At 40.3% G+C, this 22,294-nt stretch overlaps 1 protein-coding gene and 1 pseudogene across 4 annotated transcripts in view; one reads left to right on the forward strand and one right to left on the reverse strand.

Moving 5' to 3' along the window:
* Window positions 1-22,294, reverse strand: part of RYR3 (ryanodine receptor 3) — a 505,145-nt gene that overhangs the window by 353,215 nt on the left and 129,636 nt on the right. For all 4 annotated transcript variants that reach the window (XM_076004231.1, XM_076004228.1, XM_076004227.1 and 1 more), the window contains exon 2: window positions 14,834-14,953. In XM_076004231.1, coding sequence (XP_075860346.1) covers window positions 14,834-14,953 — 120 coding nt within the window. The remainder of the gene's footprint in view (window positions 1-14,833; window positions 14,954-22,294) is intronic.
* Window positions 11,724-12,847, forward strand: LOC105859222 (eukaryotic initiation factor 4A-II pseudogene; annotated as a pseudogene).

The following is a 22,294-nucleotide window of genomic DNA, read 5'->3' on the forward strand; positions in this document are numbered from 1 at the left end:
TAGGACCTCACCACAGGGCCAGCTTCACCCAAGCATGCAGGACCACACCAAACACTCCCAGCTACCTCTGTTCACCCCACATGCTGGACAGCAAGCCTTGAACTTGCAAACAGGAACTCTGGCAGCTAAGAGAAAAAAGAACGTCTGGGTCTTACAGAATGACTGCTCAGCCTCTACCTCCTGCATGCCACTGCATGCCCACCCTCCTCCAGAAGGCTGCAGGACTAAACCCATGAAGGATGGGACCCTCATTTCTTTAGACAATTGCCACTGCCTAAATCCTCTGCTGTATCATTTTTCCTCTTCTGTATTATGATTTCCTTAATGCTGTCACCTTCCAATCCCCTGACCTAGCCTCTTGCATTTTCCAAACCTGCTGCAACACCTACTCCATGACAAACATGCTTCATCACCCGCCCTCAGATTCCCCCGAGCACCACCTTGCACTCCTAGCTCCTCCCCCAAAACCCTGCTTCCCCTGGGGACCTCCCGATTACAGGATGCTTATTCTGAGTTGCCTTGCCAGGTGGGGTCTTGTGCCCTTCCACCCAGCACGTTTTCAGATCATTACTCTTTTGCAAATTGTTAACACCTTCTCTTTTAAGCTTCTGGCACCTTGCAACACCATCCTCCACTCCTCTCCTCTTTGATGTCTGTATGCTTCTTTGACCTTTGTTCCTTCTCTGAAACCTCTGTTCCCTCTTCATTGCTGCTCCTGGTGCTTTGAGCATTCACATTGCTATGAGTTGTGTCCTTCCAAAAGATATGTTGAATTCTTAACGCTAGGCACCTGTAAATATTGACCTTATTTGGAAATAGGGTCTTCGCAGACATAATCAATTTAAGATGAAATCATTAGGGTGGGCCCCAATCAGACATAATTGATGTCCTTTATAAGAAGAGCAAAGGGCTATGTAGAGGCAGAGACACACACAGAGTAAAAGGCAGTGTAAAGAGGGAGGCAGAGATTGGAGTTAGGTTTCCACAAACTAAGGAATGCCTGGGGCCACGAGAAACTGAAACAGGCAAGGAAGGATCCTGCCCTGGAGACTTTAGAGGGAGCATGGCCCTGACAACACCTTGATTTCCAACTTCTGGCCTCCAGAACTGTAAGAATAAATTTCTGTTGTTTTAAGCCACAAGTGTGTGGCAATTTATTACAGCAGCCCCAGGAAATCAACGTATAAATGAATACTGCATCTTAGGTTATGGCCTCCTGGTTATTGTGTTTCCCCTGTACCAATGCCCTCCCACTGTACTCCACTCTCTCACGGTCATACACCTGGGGCCTGTTTGTACCCAACTGCTCTTCTTTGAAGCCTCTGAGAAACACCCCTGTCCAACCATCCACTCATCTTCCAACTTGCTCATTCAACTATTCTCCTTACTATTTACATCCCTTACAGATTGTCATTCCCATCTCTGCTTCTCTCCCCATCAGCTTAAATCCCAAGATTCCACTCTTGCCCCTTGGCTGTTTATCACACTTGCCTGGCAATACTTTGACCCTGGCTGAGTTAAAGTGTCCCTTTTTCTTCATGCTTGTGCTGGGACAGCTGAGGGATACTGCAGAAAATGACACCATCCAGAAAACTGGTATCACTAAAAATTCATGGTCACCAACCTCAAATAGATATCAATCCTGGGCCCTCACGCTGCTTAGCAATTCTAGTAATACTACTCTTCTCTAGGCAGCACGTTCTCCCAAACTTTCTGCACAAAACCTACAGATCTACTCCCATCCTTGACTTATTCCTTCCTATTCAATGGAATATGAGTTCCTCATCTCTGTTCTTAACACCAGAACTTTCTGCCTCATCAGCAATTCTGCACATGAAGCCACCTCTTCCCTCTCCTATATCTCCTTCCTTTTTTTCTCCACTTGAACTGTCCCATCAGCATTTAAACACACTGAAGTCATTCCTGAGACCCTATCCAGCTATCATTTTCTCTCTTTCAGAGATGGTTGAACTGGTTGCCTTTATTTTCTTACTTTCCACTGACTCCTCACCTCCTCTAAATTGACTCCTGCTCTCATCACACACCATCAAAAGAACTATTACCAAGATTGCCATTGGCCTCCATGTCACCACATCTAATGGAAACATACCATCCTCACAACTACTTGACCTCCAAATGGGATTCTACCTCCTTGACCGTGCCCCCTTCTGGACACTCTTCTCTTAATTTCCATTGCTTTTATGACATCACCCATGCCTGATTTTTCTCTGATCTTTCAGTGTATTCCTTCTTACTCTCTGCGGTATGTTTCTCTTCTTCCACTCATTTTTAAATATTGACATTTCCCAGGCCCTTCTCTCTTCTCTTCTTAATCCACATTTTCATACTCACTCTCACAGCTTAATTAACTATTCTCAAGCCAGTAACTCCTAAATATTATCACCATTCCAATCTCTCTTCTGAATTTTGAGCCATATATCCAGATGCCTATCAAAATTTCCTCTTGGATGTCTTATAGGCCTTTAAAATTCAAAATGTCTAAAATTCAGCTCATTAACTCTATCACCACCCTCTGCCCTATTTCATTAAATGATATGCCAACCTGTAGGCAGGTAAAACCTGTAACTCTAGCATCATTCTTGATTCCTCCTGCCTTGATCCCTTTACCACACTATGAATACCATTAACCACACCTGAATTCAATTTATTCCCCATCTACTCATCTCCCATTCACGAGGAATCTATAAAATTTTCACAAGTCTATGTTTTCCTCCAACAATAAGTCCTTATTCATGTTCAACTCTCATCCTCCTCTCTACTTTAAAATCTATGCCCTCACCTCCTTTCTTTTCTTTTGCATATGCCCTGCTAATAATGTCATCTATTAGTTTTCTGTGTCTTTTGCAACCATCTCTCTCCTTTTTTAAAGCCTCTTTCCTTTCTGCCTGGAAACATGCTTGTTTCTATCATAATGGAAACTTTTTCTTTATAACTCAGATTCTGCTTCAACAATCATTTTCTCTTCATTTTAATACGCAAACTTCTTTAAAGAGCAATGAACACTCACTGATGAGATTCTGGTTCAGGTAAGGTGGAGAAGCTTACAGCAAAATAATCCTCCTGTCAATAACAACTGTAAAATCTGGATAAATAATTTTAAAGTAACTGCTTGCAGGGGTTGGGGAGCAACCTAAAGCTAAAGGGAATATGACTCTGTAGAGAAGAGAAGTCAACCAGGTGATATCTACATTTAGTTAAATTTTTCCCTGAGGGTAATTTCCTGTTCATAGGATACATGAAGTATAGATATCAAGCAAAAATCTGCTATGGAGTCAGAGGCCTCAATTTGAGACTGTCAGAATGTCTTGAAATTGAAAAGGAAAATACAGGAAAGGCAGAAAACACCATAGATGATAAAAACCCAAGATCAGTAAACAAATTCCCCTCAAATTTTTTGCAAACTCATGAGCTGGACAGGGAAATATTACAAGAATCCAGTGGAAAGCAATAGCTAGAATGCTAAAAAGGAGCAAAGGTTTTAGCAGCTATCTAGTTCTGGAGTGTCAAAATTTGGTGTTCAAGTCTTGTTATTTAAAGGGGTTTAGGAAATACTGTAGGCTTTTAATTAAAACTGAGAAAGGCTACATCGTGAGACCAAGGACTACACTCTAGAACTAAATGCAAAACCAATATAGACCAAGCCCACACAAAAACAAATAGATCCACCAGTAATTTAACTACCTGCTAGATCAAAATATAATACTCTCAGGGGGGAGATAACAGAAACCAGAGTAATTACAAAATATCATCTACAGTGTTTAGTATACAATAAAAACTTACTGGATATTCAAAGAAATAGAAAAATGTGACTCAATCAAGAGAAAAATTACCCATTAGAAGTGGACCTACAGAAAATCCAGATGTTGGATTAGCAGTCAAAGATTTAAAATAACTATTTTAAATATGTTAATAAATTTACAGGAAAAATGAGAATAATGGGGAAAGAGGAATAATTTCAGAAGAATATATAACACCTTAGAAACAAACAAATGAAAACTTTAGAATTTAAAACTAAAATATCTGAAATAAAAAATTTATTGGAGTGGGTTACTAGCACATTTATATTGAAGAACAGAATCAGCAAACATACAAATAAGTCAATAGAAAGTATTTAGACAGAAGCATAGATTGAAAAATAGTTGAAGAAAAAATGAACAGAATCACAGTGACTTGTGGAAAAATAGAAAACAATCTAACACATAAATAGTTGGAGTCCCAGAAGGAGAGAGTAAATGTGGTAGATAAAATATTTTAAAAAATAATGGCCCCCAAATTCCAAACATGATGAAAAACCATCACCAAGAGAAGCAGGAAAAGAAGCTCAGGTAAATCCAGGCAGGATAAATTTAAAGGAAACTACCCTCAAATACTAATCATTCAAATTACTGGAAATCAAAGATAGAAAAAAAAAAAAAAACCAAAAAAACAAAAAAAACCTTCCAGAGAAAAAGACTTAGTATATACAGAGAAACAATGATAAGAATAATAGTTAACTTTTCATCAGAAACAATGGAGGCCAAGAGACAATAAAATGCCATTTTTCACTTTGAGAGGCTGAGGTAGAGATTCGCTTAAGGCCAGGAGCTTAAGACTGGCCTGGGCAACATAGTGAGAGACTGTCTGTGTAAAAATTGAAAAATGAGCTGAGCATGGTGGTATGTACTTGTAGACTCAGTTATCTGAAAGGATCACTTGAGCTCAGGAGTTTGAGGTTGCGGTGAGCTATGATGACACCATTGCACTCCAGCCTAGGCAACAAAGAGAGACTCTGTTGACACCATTGCACTCCAGCCTAGGCAACAGAGACTCTGTTGGAAAAAAAAAAAGCCATTACATTTTCAAAGTACCAAAATAAGAAAAAGAAGTTAAACCAATATTTTATATCCAGATAAAACATCCTTTAAAACTAGAGACAAAATAAAGACATTCTCATTGAAACAGAAGCTGGGAGAGTTCTCGTATCCAGCAGACCTGCACCACATATTAATAAAACACTAAGGGATATGCTTTAGGCTGAAGGAAAATGCTATCAGATGGAAATCTGGATCTAGAGGAAAAGATGAAGAGAACTGAAAATGGTAAATATGTTGATATTATGACTGTTTTCCCCTTTGATTAGTTTCCTGAAAATTGATTTTTTAAAGCAAAAATAAGAATGCTTGAGGCCAGAAGTTCAAGACCAGCCTGAGCAACATAGTGAGACTCTGTCTATACAGAAAATAAAAAAAATTAGACAGGCATAGTGGCACGTGCCTATATTTGGCGGGCTGAGGCAGGAGAATTGCTTCAGCCCAGGAATTGAGTTATGATCATGTCGTCACTGCACTCCAGCCTGGGTGACATAGTAAGGCCCTTTCTCTTAAAAAAAAAAAAAATACATAGCAAGATAGTGGACTAAAACCCAACAGCCAACAGAACCAATCATTACAAGAAATGTAAATGGATGCAACACTCCAATTAAACAATAGAGATAGTAAAATGAGTGAGGAAAATAGCACTTAACTATATGCTGCTTATAAGAGACACAGTTTAAGTATAAAAATCTAAATATAAAACAAGTTAAAAAAATGATGAAAAGAGATATACCATGCAAAGACTAAGCATAAGAAATCTTATAGTTATATTAATATTAGTCAAAGTATAAGACCAAAGATAAATAGGATTATACGATAATGACAAATGGATCAATCCATCCAGAAAAACAGAAAATCCTAAATATATATGCACCAAACAACAGAGCTTTAACATACATGAAACAAAATTGACAGAACTAAAGGGAGACATAGGCAAATATAATACTTAACACCTCTTCTCAGTAATTAACAGAACAAGTAGAAACAGTTCAATAAGGATATAGAAGATTTGAAAACTACTATTGACCATCTTGGCATTCATAAAACACCACATCTGACAAGTGCAGAATATACACGGTTTCTTCAAGCACACAGGGAAATATTCACCAAGATATACCATATGTTGGACCATAAAATAAGTCCCAATTGCAAAAGACTGAAATCATAGAGAGTTCTCTTATCCCATGAGAATTAGATAAGAAATAAATAACAATTAAAACCTATATCCTACAATTCATTTTATTTTTAAAAACCTTCTACTCATCACTTAACACTTTCCATCTAACTTACTTTGACTCTCCTTAATATTTCACTTTGAAAAGTCACAGATGCCTCCTGATCCTCACATCTGGGCCTCCAAAACATTTCATTAGTTGAATTAATTCAGTACATGGGCAACTTAACTGAATCAATCAACATTTCCTGATGTGTGTCTGACCCTGTGCTGGGGGTAATGGCCACACTTAACACTTTCGATGTGTCAGGTACTATTTGTAAAGCACTTTACTATCATGAACCCATGTCATTGAATCTTCATAATAATCCTATGAGATGGATATTGTTTTCCAGATGAGGAAACTGAGGCAGAGAGAGGTAAAGTTAATTGCCCATGGTCACCCAGCTATTAAGTGGTGGAACCAGAATTACCAGCCCGGGCATCTGACTCCAGGGCCATGTTTTAACCACTGTGCTATACAGAACCATGCAGACTCCTTGATCTCAGTGCTCACAGACTGGTAGAAGGCAGAAGACAAGACAAACTGTGATAAATCAATGCAATACATGTTCTGACTCCCCCGTTTCACTTTATCCCAATACAAAGGCACTTAGTAATCTGCCTTATCTTCCTTTATAAACTTAACTTTGAAGAAAATATGTGATAACCTCATTTATATTGTAAAATATTAGCTGTAAAATAGTTACCACTGCTTTATGTGCTCACTCAGAGCATTCGCATTTTAATAGTTCCTGTTTAAGCAAAATACATATTTCTCACTTAAGACTGTCAGGAATTCATAAGACAGATGTAGAAAGGTGGCGGGAAGGCTTGTGGAGATGTGCCCAGGTATTCTGGAAGTCTAATTTCATGGAGTAAAACGGCTTCTTTACCCTTAAGTAAGTTGGATCTATGATACTCTTTATTTCTGAATATTAGAGAAATTAGATGGTGATTCAAGTTTGGAATGAATAATCTTCAAGAAGTCACTGAACTCTTTAAATTTGTATACCTTTCTTCTCTGTACATGAGAACAATGTTTGCTTTGTAGGGTCATAAAGATTAAATGAGAGCAGTAATCACCCACTGCTGTACCTAGCAAGTAGCAACAGATGCTGATAAATGTTAAGGGAAAAAAGATTAAAAACAGATCAAAATTAACTTACAAGTCTCTTCATATAACGTGAGAAGGGAGTTTTTTGAAATAAGCTTTAGTATAATTTGGTCTTTCATAAGATCTCAGGTCCATAGAGAATACTACATACTAAAATACAAATCAAATTCGAAGAAGAGTGTACAACTTCAGGCAGAGCCACTGTCTTCATAAATTTTCACAAATTGAATCTTTAAGGAGTAAATGATAAAGCTCTTTCTGAGCTAAAGATTCTAAAAATAATAGAAAGTAAGTTATTTTTAGCTCAGAATTCAATCTTAATTTATGTCATCTACATAATGATATTTCCACAATAGCTAATGTTTAATTCTGGGTCTTGAGAGCCTACACAACTCTCAGAAATGACAGACTATTCTCCATTTGCAAAACAGGAGATGAAAATAATAAAAATAAGATTTCCTCTGGAAATTTTCAATTTGAAAACTGGATTTTTCAGTTTGAATACTCCATGATCAGTAAGACAAAATGTTCTCCAAAAGACAGGGAGAACTTCATTATTAGACACTTAGAGCCCAAAGACTTTACACACGACACTGGCTTTTAAAGAGCATTAGGGCAAATTATTTCACTCCATCTATTTCAGTCTCATTATCATTAAAATCAATGAAACAAATCTTGGTCTGCTGAAACTAATCTTAAAAAAAAAATAGTTCCCATATTCTTACCATTTTTTGATGATGATCTATTATTTGAAAAGGTGGAAGTTGAGCTTTACAAAGGAATTGGGGCTCCAGACATATCTGACAAAGCCACAGTAAATACTTATCATCATTGAAGATTACTGTGGGATAAAAGTTATGAAATTCTTTCCTCCTCCTGCACACGAGAATTTGACCTTCAGTTAATGCTCCAGTTTTGTTCCAGTGGCAACCTGATAAAACTGGTATGTTACCAGGGTGCACTGCTTGTGGAGAAAATGATCCCTGGTTGGTAGGCTGCAGTATGTTATAGGAAACCGTATCTTTGCATCTGCCCGAGTGCAGTGCAGCAACTCTTGTAGCTGGGGTTGTCCTTTGTGGAGTCCCCAAAAGCTATGCCTGTGGCATTGTTACAAGATATACTGGCTTCTATGGCACATGAGGCTTTTAAGCCACAGTGACTCTCACACCTGCCTGATGGGGACCTCATCTCTTTGCACGTGAGCTGTCATCCCGGGTTGGAGGATTCAGGAGCCAGCCCCTGAACTGCTGCAGGGGTTTTGGCAGAAGAGCAGTGCCTGACACTTTCCAGCCGACAAGACACGGTTCCTGTCTTATGTCCCTCTGGGAAGAGTGGCGCCCAGTGGTCTATGAAAGTATTATGAGTCTGGATGTTCAGTTGAACCCCCCAGCCCCACCCCAGTGGGCACTGCAGATACAAAATAGATGAGATACAACATGAAGGACCAGAGGAAAAGTGTTAAATTCCTCGTGCCCAGTAATACATTTTCTATTTTAAAATGACAGTAAATAAACATTTGCTGTTAATAAAATAAGTATGAAACGTTTTCTCTCTCTGTTTCCTGGTCTCTGGTTATAGCTCTGAGTCTTTCCTATGAAACAAGATACTTTTTAATTCCTGGACCTGGGCTTATTTGAAAGGGAAGCTGAGTAATAATCTTCCCCTCAATTAGCATCAGAAGTTGCAAGATTCCTTTGAAAAAGGGTGGGTCATGATATACAGGAATTGGTCACAAGAGATCTCCCAAGTGCTAAATCATCTCCATTCTACAGCAAGTGCTGATGTGCTTGTCCTTCTGCTCTTTGTTCTTTTATTATTATTATTTCAAAATATTAAGGGGGTACAAATGTTTTAGGTTATGTGGATCGCTTTTGTAATGCTCAAGTCCCAGGCTTTCGGTGTGTCCATCACCCAAATAGTGTTCATTGTACCCATTAGGCAGGCTTTTGCCCCTCCCCTCTTCCCCCCACCCCGCAGGTCCTCTGCTTCTTTTTCTTTTACCCTCTCCCTCCTTACATCCAATGACCTCTTCCTTTTCTCAGGATTCATATACCAAGAATATCTTTTGAGCACCCTACCTCAACCTCTGTTTTCTCTGAGGTCTTTCTTCTCCCTAGCTAGAGTTCATCTCAATTTTATCTCTCTGAGTCTTGGTTTAAAATACCCTTGACTAGAAAAGCCCAAGGTCACTTGTGGCTCTGTAGCCAGCTGATAACAGCTGTGTTTGATGTCTATGCCTCATGTACAGCACCAGGCTCGGGAATACACCTCCTCACCTCACTGCATTACTTACATTAGAATGGCACAGCTGGTTGTGAAATTTGGGGGTAGAATATTAGGGGAACTATTCATGAACAGGAAGGCAATAGGTTGCAAAAAAAAAAGTGTGTATAGTTGTAGCTGACTGCTGGAAAGATTGAAGTTCCCCCAAACTGAGTTCATCTAGCAGGCTGCTCCCAGGAATGGTGACACGAAATTCTGAATACCTACTTTATCCTTTCAATGAACTTGGCCCTGTTTCTCTATGAGAACACTCATGGTGCACTTCCCTCATACTACATACGAAACAGACACACATTCATGCAATGATAGTGAGAGCATCAACTGCAACAATTTCTATATCCTTTTGGGAAAGCAGTTAAATAGTGTTCATGCTTTTAACACCATTCATTCTACTGCTGGATATTTAGTCAAGGAAGTGAAAACAAACCAGGAAAAAAAGCACATGCATGAATTTTAACATCCATGAAGACTATATTGCAATTTAAGACTTTAATCCAAGAATCTTTAATCCAAGACTTTCGTTTTAAAGCTCAACTGGCTGAAACATTAAAGGAAAAAAGCAGAATATCTGAAATTCAGTATGAGTACAAATTCGAAGGCATACCAGGACATGCGGACAAAGACTAGAATGAAAGAAGTGAAAATAGTTGTGACAAAGTGGTAAAATTGTGGATACATTATATCTTTTTAAAATTCTTCTGTCTTGTTATCTGGTTTTAAATTTAGAATAAAAATTAAAATAAGAATAATCACTTAGTCAAATGGACATTGGGAAAGATATTTCTCATCCCTAATGCATTTACGAGTGTTATAGCTTATTTTTATACCTGGAGGATACTAAGCATCCTTAGGTTACAACATATTGTGGTTTCTAATCTGGTTTAGGAAAAACAAATAAATACAGAGCCACATTTATAAAATTATATAATTTAATAGTTAAATGAATATTTAATCAAAGACTTTCATTTCAAAGCTCAAGATTTTATAATCTCATCCACAATCTTTCACACAAAATCAGACTTTGTAAGTCAAAAGGGCTAAAAATATTATACTTAGTATTATTAGCAACTCTATCTACTAAGTATACTGCATTAGATTCAGTAACTATGTGCTTTACATACACTATTTCTCTTTATTTTCAGTCTTCCTGAAAAATAGTTTTCCTTATTTTAACAGATCAAGAAACTGAGTCCCAGTTAAAATATCTTGACTGATATGAAATCATAATAACCAATGGTTATATATAACTTACAATGTTCTAGGCAATGTATGTGTGCCAGGTGCATCACAGGTTTAACCCATTTAATCCTAAAAGCAATCTTATAAGGTAGTTACTATTGACATTAAATTCCCATTAAGCAGATGAAGAAACTCAGCTCAGGTGAGTACCTTGCCCAAGGTCTTGACTCGGCTAGTAAGCTGTAGAGACAGGATTCTGTCAATCTGGCTTCAGACCCTGTGTCCTAAAGCACTGCCTTATTCCTCACTGGATAGATGACTAGAAAATAGTACTGCTCGGTTTCTAATCAGGCCAATACTCTTTCCACCGTGCCATACTGCACCTCATTTGGCAGATGAGAAAACTGAAAACAAGATTAAGTGATTTGTCTGTGGCCCCATGACTAGCTGATGGCTGAGAATTAACTTCTTGACGTCTAATTTAATGATCTTCCTATTATCCCAGACTGCTTGGAGTGAAAAGAAAAATATCTAGCTAAGAGCGAAAGCAAATGAGAAAAGGCCTCAGGGAAATCAAGTCTAAGACCTTTAAACAATAAAATTCTTCCTTGTCTCTTTTCTATGCCATTGGCTTTAATGGACCTCTGTCCCCCCAGCACTGGCTGATGTCTGGCCTCTGGGATCGGGGACCAACATGGGAGGGAGAAGTGGTGACGTGAGTGGGGAGCTTCCGTGCGAGGTGGCCCTCACCATGCACATATGGTGTTCTAGGTTTCAGCACACTCCGTGTATGTGTCTGTGCTGTGTATGTTTAGGTGGAAAATGGTATGCCAATGGTTGGGCCCTTTGGAAAATGTTACCATTTCATGATTTTTAAGAAAAGGTTCTATAAGAAAAACTGAGATTTGAGGTCGTGATGGTTAGTTGTACATTGACTTGGCCAGGCCATAGTGCCCAGTTATTTAATCAAACACCAATATAGCTTTTGATGTGAAGGTATTTTGTAGATATAATTAACGTCTATGTTTCAGTCTGATGCTGAGTAGTTCTTCAGATCATGTCTGGTGGCTACACGAATTGTAACAGAGAACATGGCAGCCCAGAAGGTATGGACCCTGATGGGTATGATTGAGTGCAACTGGAAGGAGACTGTTGATAACTTTCATGATATGAATTTAAAGGAGTCTCTTCTCCAGGGCATCTATGCTTATGGTTTTGAGAAGCCTTCAGCTATTCAGAAGAGAGCTCTTATTCCTTGCAGTAAAGATCCAAAAGGTAATTCTGGAACTTGGAGACTATATGGGAGCAACTTGTCATGCTTGCATTGGTAGAAAAAATGTTTGAAATGAAATGTAAAACAATGCATGCTAAATGTAAAACAATGCATGCAAAATTACAACATATTGCTGCTGATACACCAGGGGGAGTGTTTGATATGTTAAACAGAAGACACCTTTCTCTAAAATGGATCAAAATATTTGTTTGGGATGAAGCAGATGAAATGTTGAGCTAAGGGTGTAAAGATTAAATCTATGAGATTTTCCAAAAATTAAATACAAGTATTCAGATCGTGTTGCTTTCTGCCACAATGCCAACTGATGTGTTGGAAGTGACCCAAAAATTCCTGTGAGATCTAATTTGAATTCTGGTGAAAAAGGAAGAGTTGACCTCTGAAGAAATCCAACAGTTTTATATTAATGTTGAAAGAGAGAAATGGAAATTGGACACACTTTGTGACTTGTATGAGACACTAAGCATTACGTAGGCTGTGATTTTTTCTCAATTCATGGCACAAGGTGGACTGGTTCATGGAGACAGTGCACACCAGGGAATTCCAAGTGTCTGCTCTGCATATTGACATGGACCAGAAGGAAAGAAACATCATGAGGGAATTCTGACCAGAGTCAAGCCATGTTCTGATCACTACTGACTTGCTGACTTGTGGGACTGATGTGCAACAAGTATCTTTCGTTATAAACTATTAATATGTTGAAATATCATGATCTAACTACCAACCATGAAAACTATATTCACAGAATTGAAAGAGGGGGTTAAATTGAGAGGAAAGGTTTGGCTATAAACTTTGTTGCTGAAGAAGACAAGAGGATTCTTCATGACATTGAGACTTTCTACAATACTATAGTGGAGGAAATGCCCATGAATGTGGCTGACCTTATTTAATTCTCGGGAGGAGACAGTTTCAAAAGCAGTGCTCAGGCCGGGCGCTGTGGCTCACGCCTATAATCCTAGCTCTTGGGAGGCCGAGGCGGGCGGATTGCTCAAGGTCAGGAGTTCAAAACCAGCCTGAGCAAGAGCGAGACCCCGTCTCTACTATAAATAGAAAGAAATTAATTGGCCAACTGATATATATATATAAAATTAGCCGGGCATGGTGGCACATGCCTGTAGTCCCAGCTACTCGGGAGGCTGAGGCAGAAGGATCACTCAAGCCCAGGAGTTTGAGGTTGCTGTGAGCTAGGCTGACGCCACGGCACTCACTCTAGCCTGGACAACAAAGTGAGACTCTGTCTCAAAAAAAAAAAAAAAAAAAGCAGTGCTCACTGGTGCTGAATAGGCTATCACAATGTGCATTGTGCTCCTTTCTTTTGGGAATATTTGAATCTTGTCTTAATGCTCACAATGGATCAGAAATACAGATTTTGACAGCAAAATGACATTCGTCATGAGCTTTTGTCAGGAAAGTCATTGGCTGTACCCTCTTTAGCATTAGGCTATCAGGGTGGGTAGAAAAGATGGGGTCTGTAAAATCTTTCTTGGAAATTTATTTCCTAGTTTTATAGAAATGGTGTATTAGGTGTTCTCTATCATTTAATAATATACTTGTGGACTAAAAATTGTAAGTGCTGTATGAAATCAGCCAATTATGTTAAACTAGAATGTCTGCCTTTAATGTGTTTGTCATTAGCTTAAATAGAAAGGCCTTTAAAATTGATTTTTTAGAATGCATCTGAATGCATTTTGTTTGGTATTGTATTTATTCAATAAAGTATTTAATTAGTGCTAAGTGTGAACTGGACTTGCCCCAGCAAGCAATCATATTCCAGATAGGGGTAAATCCCCAATAAAATTGCCATATTGCACATGTCTTAATGAAGTTTGAATGTTAAATAAATAGCATATTCACTTCTAAAAAATAATAATTAACATCTATAACCAGTTGACTTTAAGTAAAGGTGATTACCCTTGATAACTTGGATGTGCCTCATCCAACTAGATCTTGGCCTTAAGAACAACTGAAGTCTCCTGAGAAGAAGGAACCCTTCCCCTCCAGTCTGCAGCATTAACTCCTGCGTGAGTTTCCAGCCTGCTGATCTTACCTACAGATTTCAGACTCATCAGCCCCTACAACTACATAAGCCGATTTCTTAAAAGAAATCTCTATCTATGGCCTATATATCCGTCCATCAACCCACTCCTCCACCCAATTTTATTGGCTTTGTGTCTTCGGAGGACCCTGACTGACACAGAGGTCTTGCTGGGACTGCAAAGTGCTGCAAGAATGCCGAGACATACAGATCCTGAAAACCAGAAACAGCCTGAAAAAGGAGAAAGAAAAGTTTGGCAGAAGAGACGATGTTACATGCCACTGCACAGGCAGGTACCAGAGCAAACATTCCTCTCTGCCCATGGGTCACAGCAGACAGACAGTCACAACAACCTCGCAGAGTCAGGACTGAAAGGGGCGGGTGTGCTCACTGTGAAACGCGGGCTCAAGCACCTGTAAGTCCCTGTAGCAATCACATGACAGGTGGAGAAAACACTCCGATTTCTGGAATCATACACTCATGTTTCCAGATTTCTGGAAACATACACTCAGATTTCTAGGAATTAACAACAACAAACAAGGCATCCTGTATTAGGAGATCCTCTTTGGCCAGCAGTGACCATGAGCTCAAGGCCTCACAGAACTCCTAGACAACATGGACAGGCAAGAGCGCAGCTAATTCTCCACAATGCTCTAGGTTCCTACTTCAGGTTCCTGGGCAGGAGGAGAGTTATATTTTAAACCTGATCTGCTCCCCATTTTAAAAATAAATGTGTCCTTTCGCATTCCTTCTTCATCACCATCTCCCAGCAGCCCCTTCCTTTAAATGACTGCTTGGGAGGCCACATGGTGGAAAGGGCAGTGCAGGCAGGCAGTCTCACCTTGGCTTCTGAAGTGGGTTCCAAGAAGCACAGGCGATTGCCAAGTCCCTCGGCGGCCAGGCAGAACTTCCTCTGCTCCTTGTGAATGGTGGCGATGCACTGGAGCACCACTTCATCTTCCTGCCAGGAGAAGAGAGACACGCGTGAGTTCCAAGTCACCTTGCTGTACCTGACTCAGGTAAGCTGCCAACCCCCAATGACAGGCACATGCTCATTTTTTTTTTAACCTGATTAGGGAAATAGTTTTTTATTCACAAGGGATCATTGAGCACAGACCATGAGTCGGAACTCTACTCAATTCTGAGGTGAGGTCAGTGGGGCAAGTACACGGAATGGACGTGTACATACGCGTACACACACGTGGCACAGGCCTCGCTTCTGAGGGCTACACCATGCACACAACCTAGGCGAGCAACTCATTTCAACACTTGGCTGGATATGAAAGTACATCTATGAAATCTCTCCAAATACAGAATAAAACAGTAAGAAGCGATCGAGGGGGACAGAGAATACAGAAGATGTCAGAGCAAAGTGGGGTGAGTGGAGGCAAAGTCTACTGGTGTCAGGCTGTAGAAGAGGCACCAGACATGTCTCCCTGGGGGAAGGGAGTATATGCAGTGGGCAACATGTTTGCCAGAGATGATGGAAGAAGATGTGGAGGGAGAAGGAGATGACTTTTAGACCCATAGGAAAGGAAGACTGAAAGAAGCCTTATTTTTTTTTGAGACAGAATCTTTGTTGCCCAGGCTAGAGTGAGTGCCGTGGCATCAGCCTAGCTCACAGCAACCTCAATCTCCTGGGCTCAAGCAATCTTGCTGCCTCAGCCTCCCGAGTAGCTGGGACTACAGGCATGCGCTACCATGCCCGGCCAATCTTTTCTGTATATATTAGTTGGCCAATTAATTTCTTTCTATTTATAGTAGAGACAGGATCTCGCTCTTGCTCAGGCTGGTTTCGAACTCCTGACCTTGAGCAATCCACCCGACTCGGCCTCCCAGAGTGCTAGGATTACAGGTATGAGCCACCGCGCCCAGCCAAGAAGCCTTAAAGATCCAGATTTGAAGGAAGAATTAAAAGCAGAAGAGACACCCTAATTCTCAAGGAGTGGTCCTCTCTCCTATATATCATTCTCAAAAGCAGCCCTCCTAAAATTTCAGAGGCTTTGAGAAAGAGATAGACCTCCATTTATGCCAACAGACTCACTTCTGGTACAACCCTCCCTGAGGCTGAGAGGAAAACATTTCCCTTACCAATTCTTCCAAGCTTGCTCCACCAATCTGTCAGCCCACGCTATTCCTCTCCACCTGGCTTTGGATTTACAGGTGTGGTTAAAGCAACAGAAGTAACTACAGGGAAGAGCCAGCTGGAGCTCCCTCCTCAGCACGCTCTCATCTGTTCCTCTGTCCTACCGCCAGGCCGGGTGAGCGGGAGTGGCCGTCTTGGAGAGTTGGAAAGGCAGATTAAGTAGGAATGGTTTGTCTCAAACTGTGTCTGGGATGTGCCTGTCAAATGCAAACATAAAATCCTTCCACCTGGTGGGAGTGTAAAGCGACTCACTAGTAACAGACCTCCCTAAAGACGTCTCCTGGTACCCAGAGATAGGTGAGGGGCTTCAAAATCGAGCAGCTACAAATTGCAGATGTATGAAAAGAAGACTGGGAAAAATAGCTGCACAGTTTTACTGGCACTTAAATGTCACTGCTCATTATCAGATTGAGTCAGTAATAAATTCAGGAGCCTCTGCTTACACTGAAGTCAGAATTCATGGTCTTCGTTTTAGTTGAGACTGAAGAAACTCTAGAATATCGCTGCTCTTAAAATGTGGGTTCAGTGAAATCTCTGAAAAGAATGAAGTTTTTGCCTCTGGAGGAGTTTCCCCCAGGCCCTATATTAACCAGGGGCGATGTGAATCCCTAAAAGGCACTGGCAGTAGGGAAGTGCTCTCAGCTGTCTTAGCACTGACACATGCTACTTGCGTTAGGAAGCCGGGGGTCAGTAATGCAAGAGGTAGTACTAAAGAACACACAACTCTTGTCCAAAATGCCAAGAGCACCCCCCATTGAGAAATATTTAAGTATCTCTCACCTACTCACAATTCACCAGGAAGAACAAACAGAACCCCTGAAACTAACAAATAAAACATCCCAGGCATTTGGGAATCATAAACGTGATTATGGACCAGATGATCCAGATTATGGATCATCAACTGGTGAAAGCTGACAAAGTTTTTCCTTCCATGTGTATCTTTGAGGTTCTCTTTCTAAGATTTCATTTCCCTTTCCCTTTCTATACCAAGGTTCCCAAACCACCTTGGCTTAACCTTGCACTAGCTGCCTTGCGATCTCTATTTGTCTTCTGAAACTTCCCTGTTCTGTAATTCACATCCTTACAACCCAGGCTGCCAAGAAGCTAATGCAGTAAGTGAGCCTGTCCTGATTTAATTAATAACCATTTGCTGAACAGTGGCCCTGCACCAGCACATTCCTACGCTGGCATTCTGGGTGACACACATATGGGTGTGGGACTCTGGGCCAAACTGACGCTTCTCTAAACACTTTTTTACTTTTTTCCACGTTCTGTTTGGAATCTTCTGCTCAACAGCGCTGACCTGGCTGCAGACACCACCTGGAGTGGCAGCTGCACCTGCCTCTGCTCCACACAGCAGCTATTATCTCCATAAACCATGAGTAGACAGACATCTGGAGCCTGTGAGTGCTTGACACTGAAATCTTTGCACAGAATTCCATTTGGAATTATGAGTCAATTCAACTCATCTCATTACTTCTCTCCCTCCCTAGTAAAATAGCACACACCCTCAATTACTAGCTTTCTTCATCCCCATACTGATTTGCATTTTCTGCCCTCTAATTTATTCTCCCACTTCCTTTTTCACTTTGCTTTCCATCAGACCTGGGCATTGCTCAAGGATGCCATTTCCCAGGAAGCCCCTTATTCAAAGGTTGCAAGTTCTTCACATTTCGAATCTCTTCTCCCCAGAAGGTTACATTCTTCTCACATGCCCCAAAGCCAAATTTGGACTATGACCCTTCCACCCATGTGTCAAAACCCATCAATTTTGAGGTCTGTGATAGTCACTCTTCACATTCTCTTTGGCAATCTTTGAACATCCTAATTAGTTCTCCCATCATTTATCTGACTCAATGATAAGCAGTAAATCTGATAAAATTTCTTGTGTGAATTCAACATATATGCATTGACTACCTTGCAGTGACAGATACCATGAGGCATGCAGGTTTGATAGAGCAAGACCCATCAATACTGCAATGATGGAGCTGAGGGCTGAAGGGCAAGCTCACCACACTCCTCTGCTCCACTTTATCTGTCATCCCAAGTCACTTTAGGATTTACGTGGACATTAGTTCAAAATGAACATCTTGACATAATTATTTCTACTGTTTTAGTAACATACTATGATGAACGTTCCGTGCTATAACCAAGAACGATTCCATTTCTAAAATCCCAAACTAGACTATCCCACTTTACGAACCCAAACTCCTCTTTCTTGCTTTCTCATGACCTTACTTTCACAGATTTCCTTTACTCTTTCAAGATTTCCAGTTTCTAGAAGGTGCACTTGTCCCCATTATTTCCTCTGCCTCAGGAAGGAGAATTGTTGATTTTTTGATAGAGAAAATGTCGCAACTCTGGAGTTTTGTTCCACTATAAATTTATGGTTTCCTGGAAACTTATTTTCAGCTTGTTTTATCTCTTAGGTCACTGGAAAAAGACCATAAAAATTTCCCCTTTTTGTAGGACTCGCAGCAGGTTCAACTCAGTCGGTATCAAATACCCATAACTCCCATCTCCAAGAGACACAAAATAAAGAGAAGTGCTAAGTTGGACGGCACAATGATCAGTAATGGTGGTGGTAGTGAGGAATAGTAAGACTTTTCAAATCCTGCCTCTGTTTTTAAGGGTAAGAGTATGAATCTCTTAAGTCTCCAGGAAATAGTATCTTTAAGATCACATAAAGGTTTCCTGCTTTATACCAAATAACTCAAAATGTCTCCGCCTGGATTTTACGGTGCCCCTACAGGTGAGTTCTACCTGACACCCCTAGCTTTGTCTCTCGTCATTCCTATTGCCTTATCTCCCAGATAAGTCATGTCTAGACTCTCTGAATGCTCCTTCTTGAAACCCTTCCCTTCCTGTGCTCAACTCTGTATTCTCCCAGCACTCCGACCTCTGCATCTCCATTTTGGCCTGCCCCCCAAAACACAGGGCTTGCCCACGGATTGGTCTTTGTCATTTCTCTTGGCAATCTCATCCATTCTTCAGGCTTCCAACTTTACTTCTCAGGAGCTGTTATGCACTCTGTACCTCCAGTCTGGTGCTACTCTAGGGTTCCAAACCTCCACCTATTTTTAACTTTATCCATGGACTTACCAGCACCTCAAACGAATATGTCCCAATGCATTCAAAGGCTTCTTTTTCAATCTATCTATCCTTTTATATTCCCCAAGTTTGTTAATGGTACATCCAACCTCTGGGCAACCCAGATTTGAACATTGTTTTATCTCCTATCTCTGAGTCCTCCCCCTCTCTCCCTATAGCAAAGGGGCCAGTGGAAAGAGAGACTAGAGGTCTAGTGATTAAGACAAGGCTGTTAGAATACCCAGAACATCCTTCCCTGGTCTGTCACCAGAGGCATCAACCAACCTCATCATTCCTGAAGAAAATCTTCAATGGCTCTCTCTTTACCATGCACAACACAAACTTCCTGAACTAGTATCTGAGGACTTCCACATTTCTGAACTCTTTTCTCAACTTCTTCCCTATAGGGTTCCTTGGGCTTCTCTACCTGCATGCCTTTACTCATGCTATCTTTAATATTAAGGCTGCCCTGATTAGCCCTATTTTTCTACATTCATATATTACCTATCCATTCAAGCTTAGCTCAAGTATCACATTCCCTTATGAAGCCCAAGTAATCTCTCCTCTCTGAATTTCCATATCAATAACACCATATTCCTTCCATTATAATTATTTACATGCATGCCTTATTCCCAACTATATTTTGTTTAAAAATAGCTCACACTTACTGATCCCTGACTGTGTGACAGGCACCATGCTTTATGCACAATAACCCATTTAAGCTTCACATCAACACAATGATGTAGGTATCACTGCTGTGTCCATGTTACAAATGAGGAAACCCTGTGTAGGTTTCAGGGTGGCCAGGGGTAGAGCCTGGTATGCAATCCAGACAGTCTGTGTCCATGCTGTCTCTACTACTACTTCCAGCTGACTCTGTACCCCTTGAAGGCAGGACCCACGTATGATTAATGTTCATACCCATCATCATACTCATTAGCATGGTGCATATTATGTACCCAATGGGTACATCCATAGGATGGATGTGTTTTTATCTTATAACCCTAGTTAGCTATAAACTCTATTAGAGGAGAAAATTTCTGCTGTCCCATCCAGGCTGGTAACATAATGTGTTTGGGAAAAACATATTAATTAATTAAGATATGGAATCAGATTAAAAGAAGAGATTTCCTTACTCTCATTCTCATAACAGTAGTCATTGTAGAAAGGGTCACTGTTTCATTATTGAGTCAGAACTGAATAATCTAATGAAACGAGAACAGATATTGACTAAAAAAACCAAAAAACAACCAATCATGAGGCATCGAGGTCCATTTCAAAAGCATTTCACTTCTGCTTAATTTTTATTATTGATAAGATTATCAACTATTAATTCAGTATTTCTACACCAGACACTATGCTGACATTTCATCCTAGATTATTCAATTTAACCTCCACAACACAACTACTTTAAAAATGAGGAAACCAAAGCTCAGAGGAGGTAGGTAATTTTAATAGTAGTGACTATTTAATGAACAGTCATTATGTGCCACCATGTTACAATATTTCAGTTTAATCCTTTCAGCCACCCCTTAGGCTAGATGCTAATATGCTAGCTATTGGTAGATAAAGCAGTTGAGGCACAGAAAGGTTAAGTAAGTTTCCCAATGCCATACAGCTTGTAAGTGACAGATCCAGACCTTGAGTTTAGGACTGTTGGGATCAGGAGTCTGTCCTCTTTACCAGGGTGCCAAACTGGCTCCCATCCCACAAAAGACTAACCTTAGCAGAAGGTCTGAAATCATGTCTGCCTGACTCTATGGCCCATAGTGAGGGTGTTGATAAAAATAGATAGCACCCCACCCACGATCAAACAGCATTGAAAAGTAACCAAATTCCAGAGCACAATGCCAGAGAGAGCAGCCAGAGTGCTAAAAAAAAAAAATAAGAAGAAAAAAAAATTTCTCTATTCCCAGTAACTATAACACTGGAAGGAATGAATATCAGCCCAAAACCTGCAGCAAAGGGAGAAACATAATTAAAATCCAAGGTGTGTCATGTGTCAGCATCCCTCTGAGCTATGTGGTTCACATATGCCAGCTATTCCTAACATAGACTAAGCTCGTGGTGGTGTTGAGTGATTGTTCCCGAACAAGGATATACACAGCCTGCGGCTCCCTTTGCTTAGATTTTGCATTGTCACAGGTCATCTCTGACAAAGTTCTTCCTGTACTTCTCCAGCCAGAGAACTTTGAACCTAAAAGTAAATGGAGCTTGTCGAGTCCATCCTTATTGCTTCTTTCTCACCCTCCCTCGCTTGCAATCCAAGGGCCGGAACAATTGAGTGCCATGTTTGCCACCTCTGAGCTGATGGCTGGGGTACCTTGGCTCTCCCTCTTCTCTTCTCTCTGGGTCACTCATGAAGAACTCTCTGGGACAAAACAAGATGGCTGGCAGCCCTGTTTAAGGCGGATCATCAGGCAGCTGATGACAGCCCTATAGTTAGCTCCACACATCACTGGTACCGATAGACTCATGACCAGGAGCATGTGGGACACAGTGCCATCCAGAAGATTTCATGGTCCTCATTTAAGTGCAGATATTACTGCAGAGGAAAATCCATAGCCATTTTCTGCTTTTAAAGGGAAAATGTGTCCTACCCACTCATCATGAACATCAGGCACTATTTTAGGGAACTGGTAAAGTTAGAGCTCCTTGCTAAATATGTACAAAGACTTGGGTGGGAGCTCATTCTAAGGCTTTACCAAAAAGCATCTCTTAAATGAAAAATAAATGAGCTTTTTGGAATGATGAGACCATCCACAGATTATTTCACAACGATTAATGACACTTGTATGTTCTAAATATTATTCATGTTGACTATTTGCTTTCTTCGATTCTAAGGTCTTCAGGGACAAGAGCCTCTCATTTACCTGTAAATCTTCAGTGTCTAACACAGTGTCTGGCACTGAATAGGAAAGCAAAAATACTTAATGAATTCAATGACAAAATAGTATGTCTGAAAGAACTAACCATATTAACGGAAATGCTTATGAATAAAAATGGCAAAATAGAGATCCTTCTTAAAGGGATCTATGCTCTCCTGTCTATTTCCACAATCGCCCT

Source organism: Microcebus murinus, chromosome 6 (assembly GCF_040939455.1).
Source record: "Microcebus murinus isolate Inina chromosome 6, M.murinus_Inina_mat1.0, whole genome shotgun sequence".
In the NCBI taxonomy this organism is placed as follows: Eukaryota; Metazoa; Chordata; class Mammalia; order Primates; family Cheirogaleidae; genus Microcebus; species Microcebus murinus.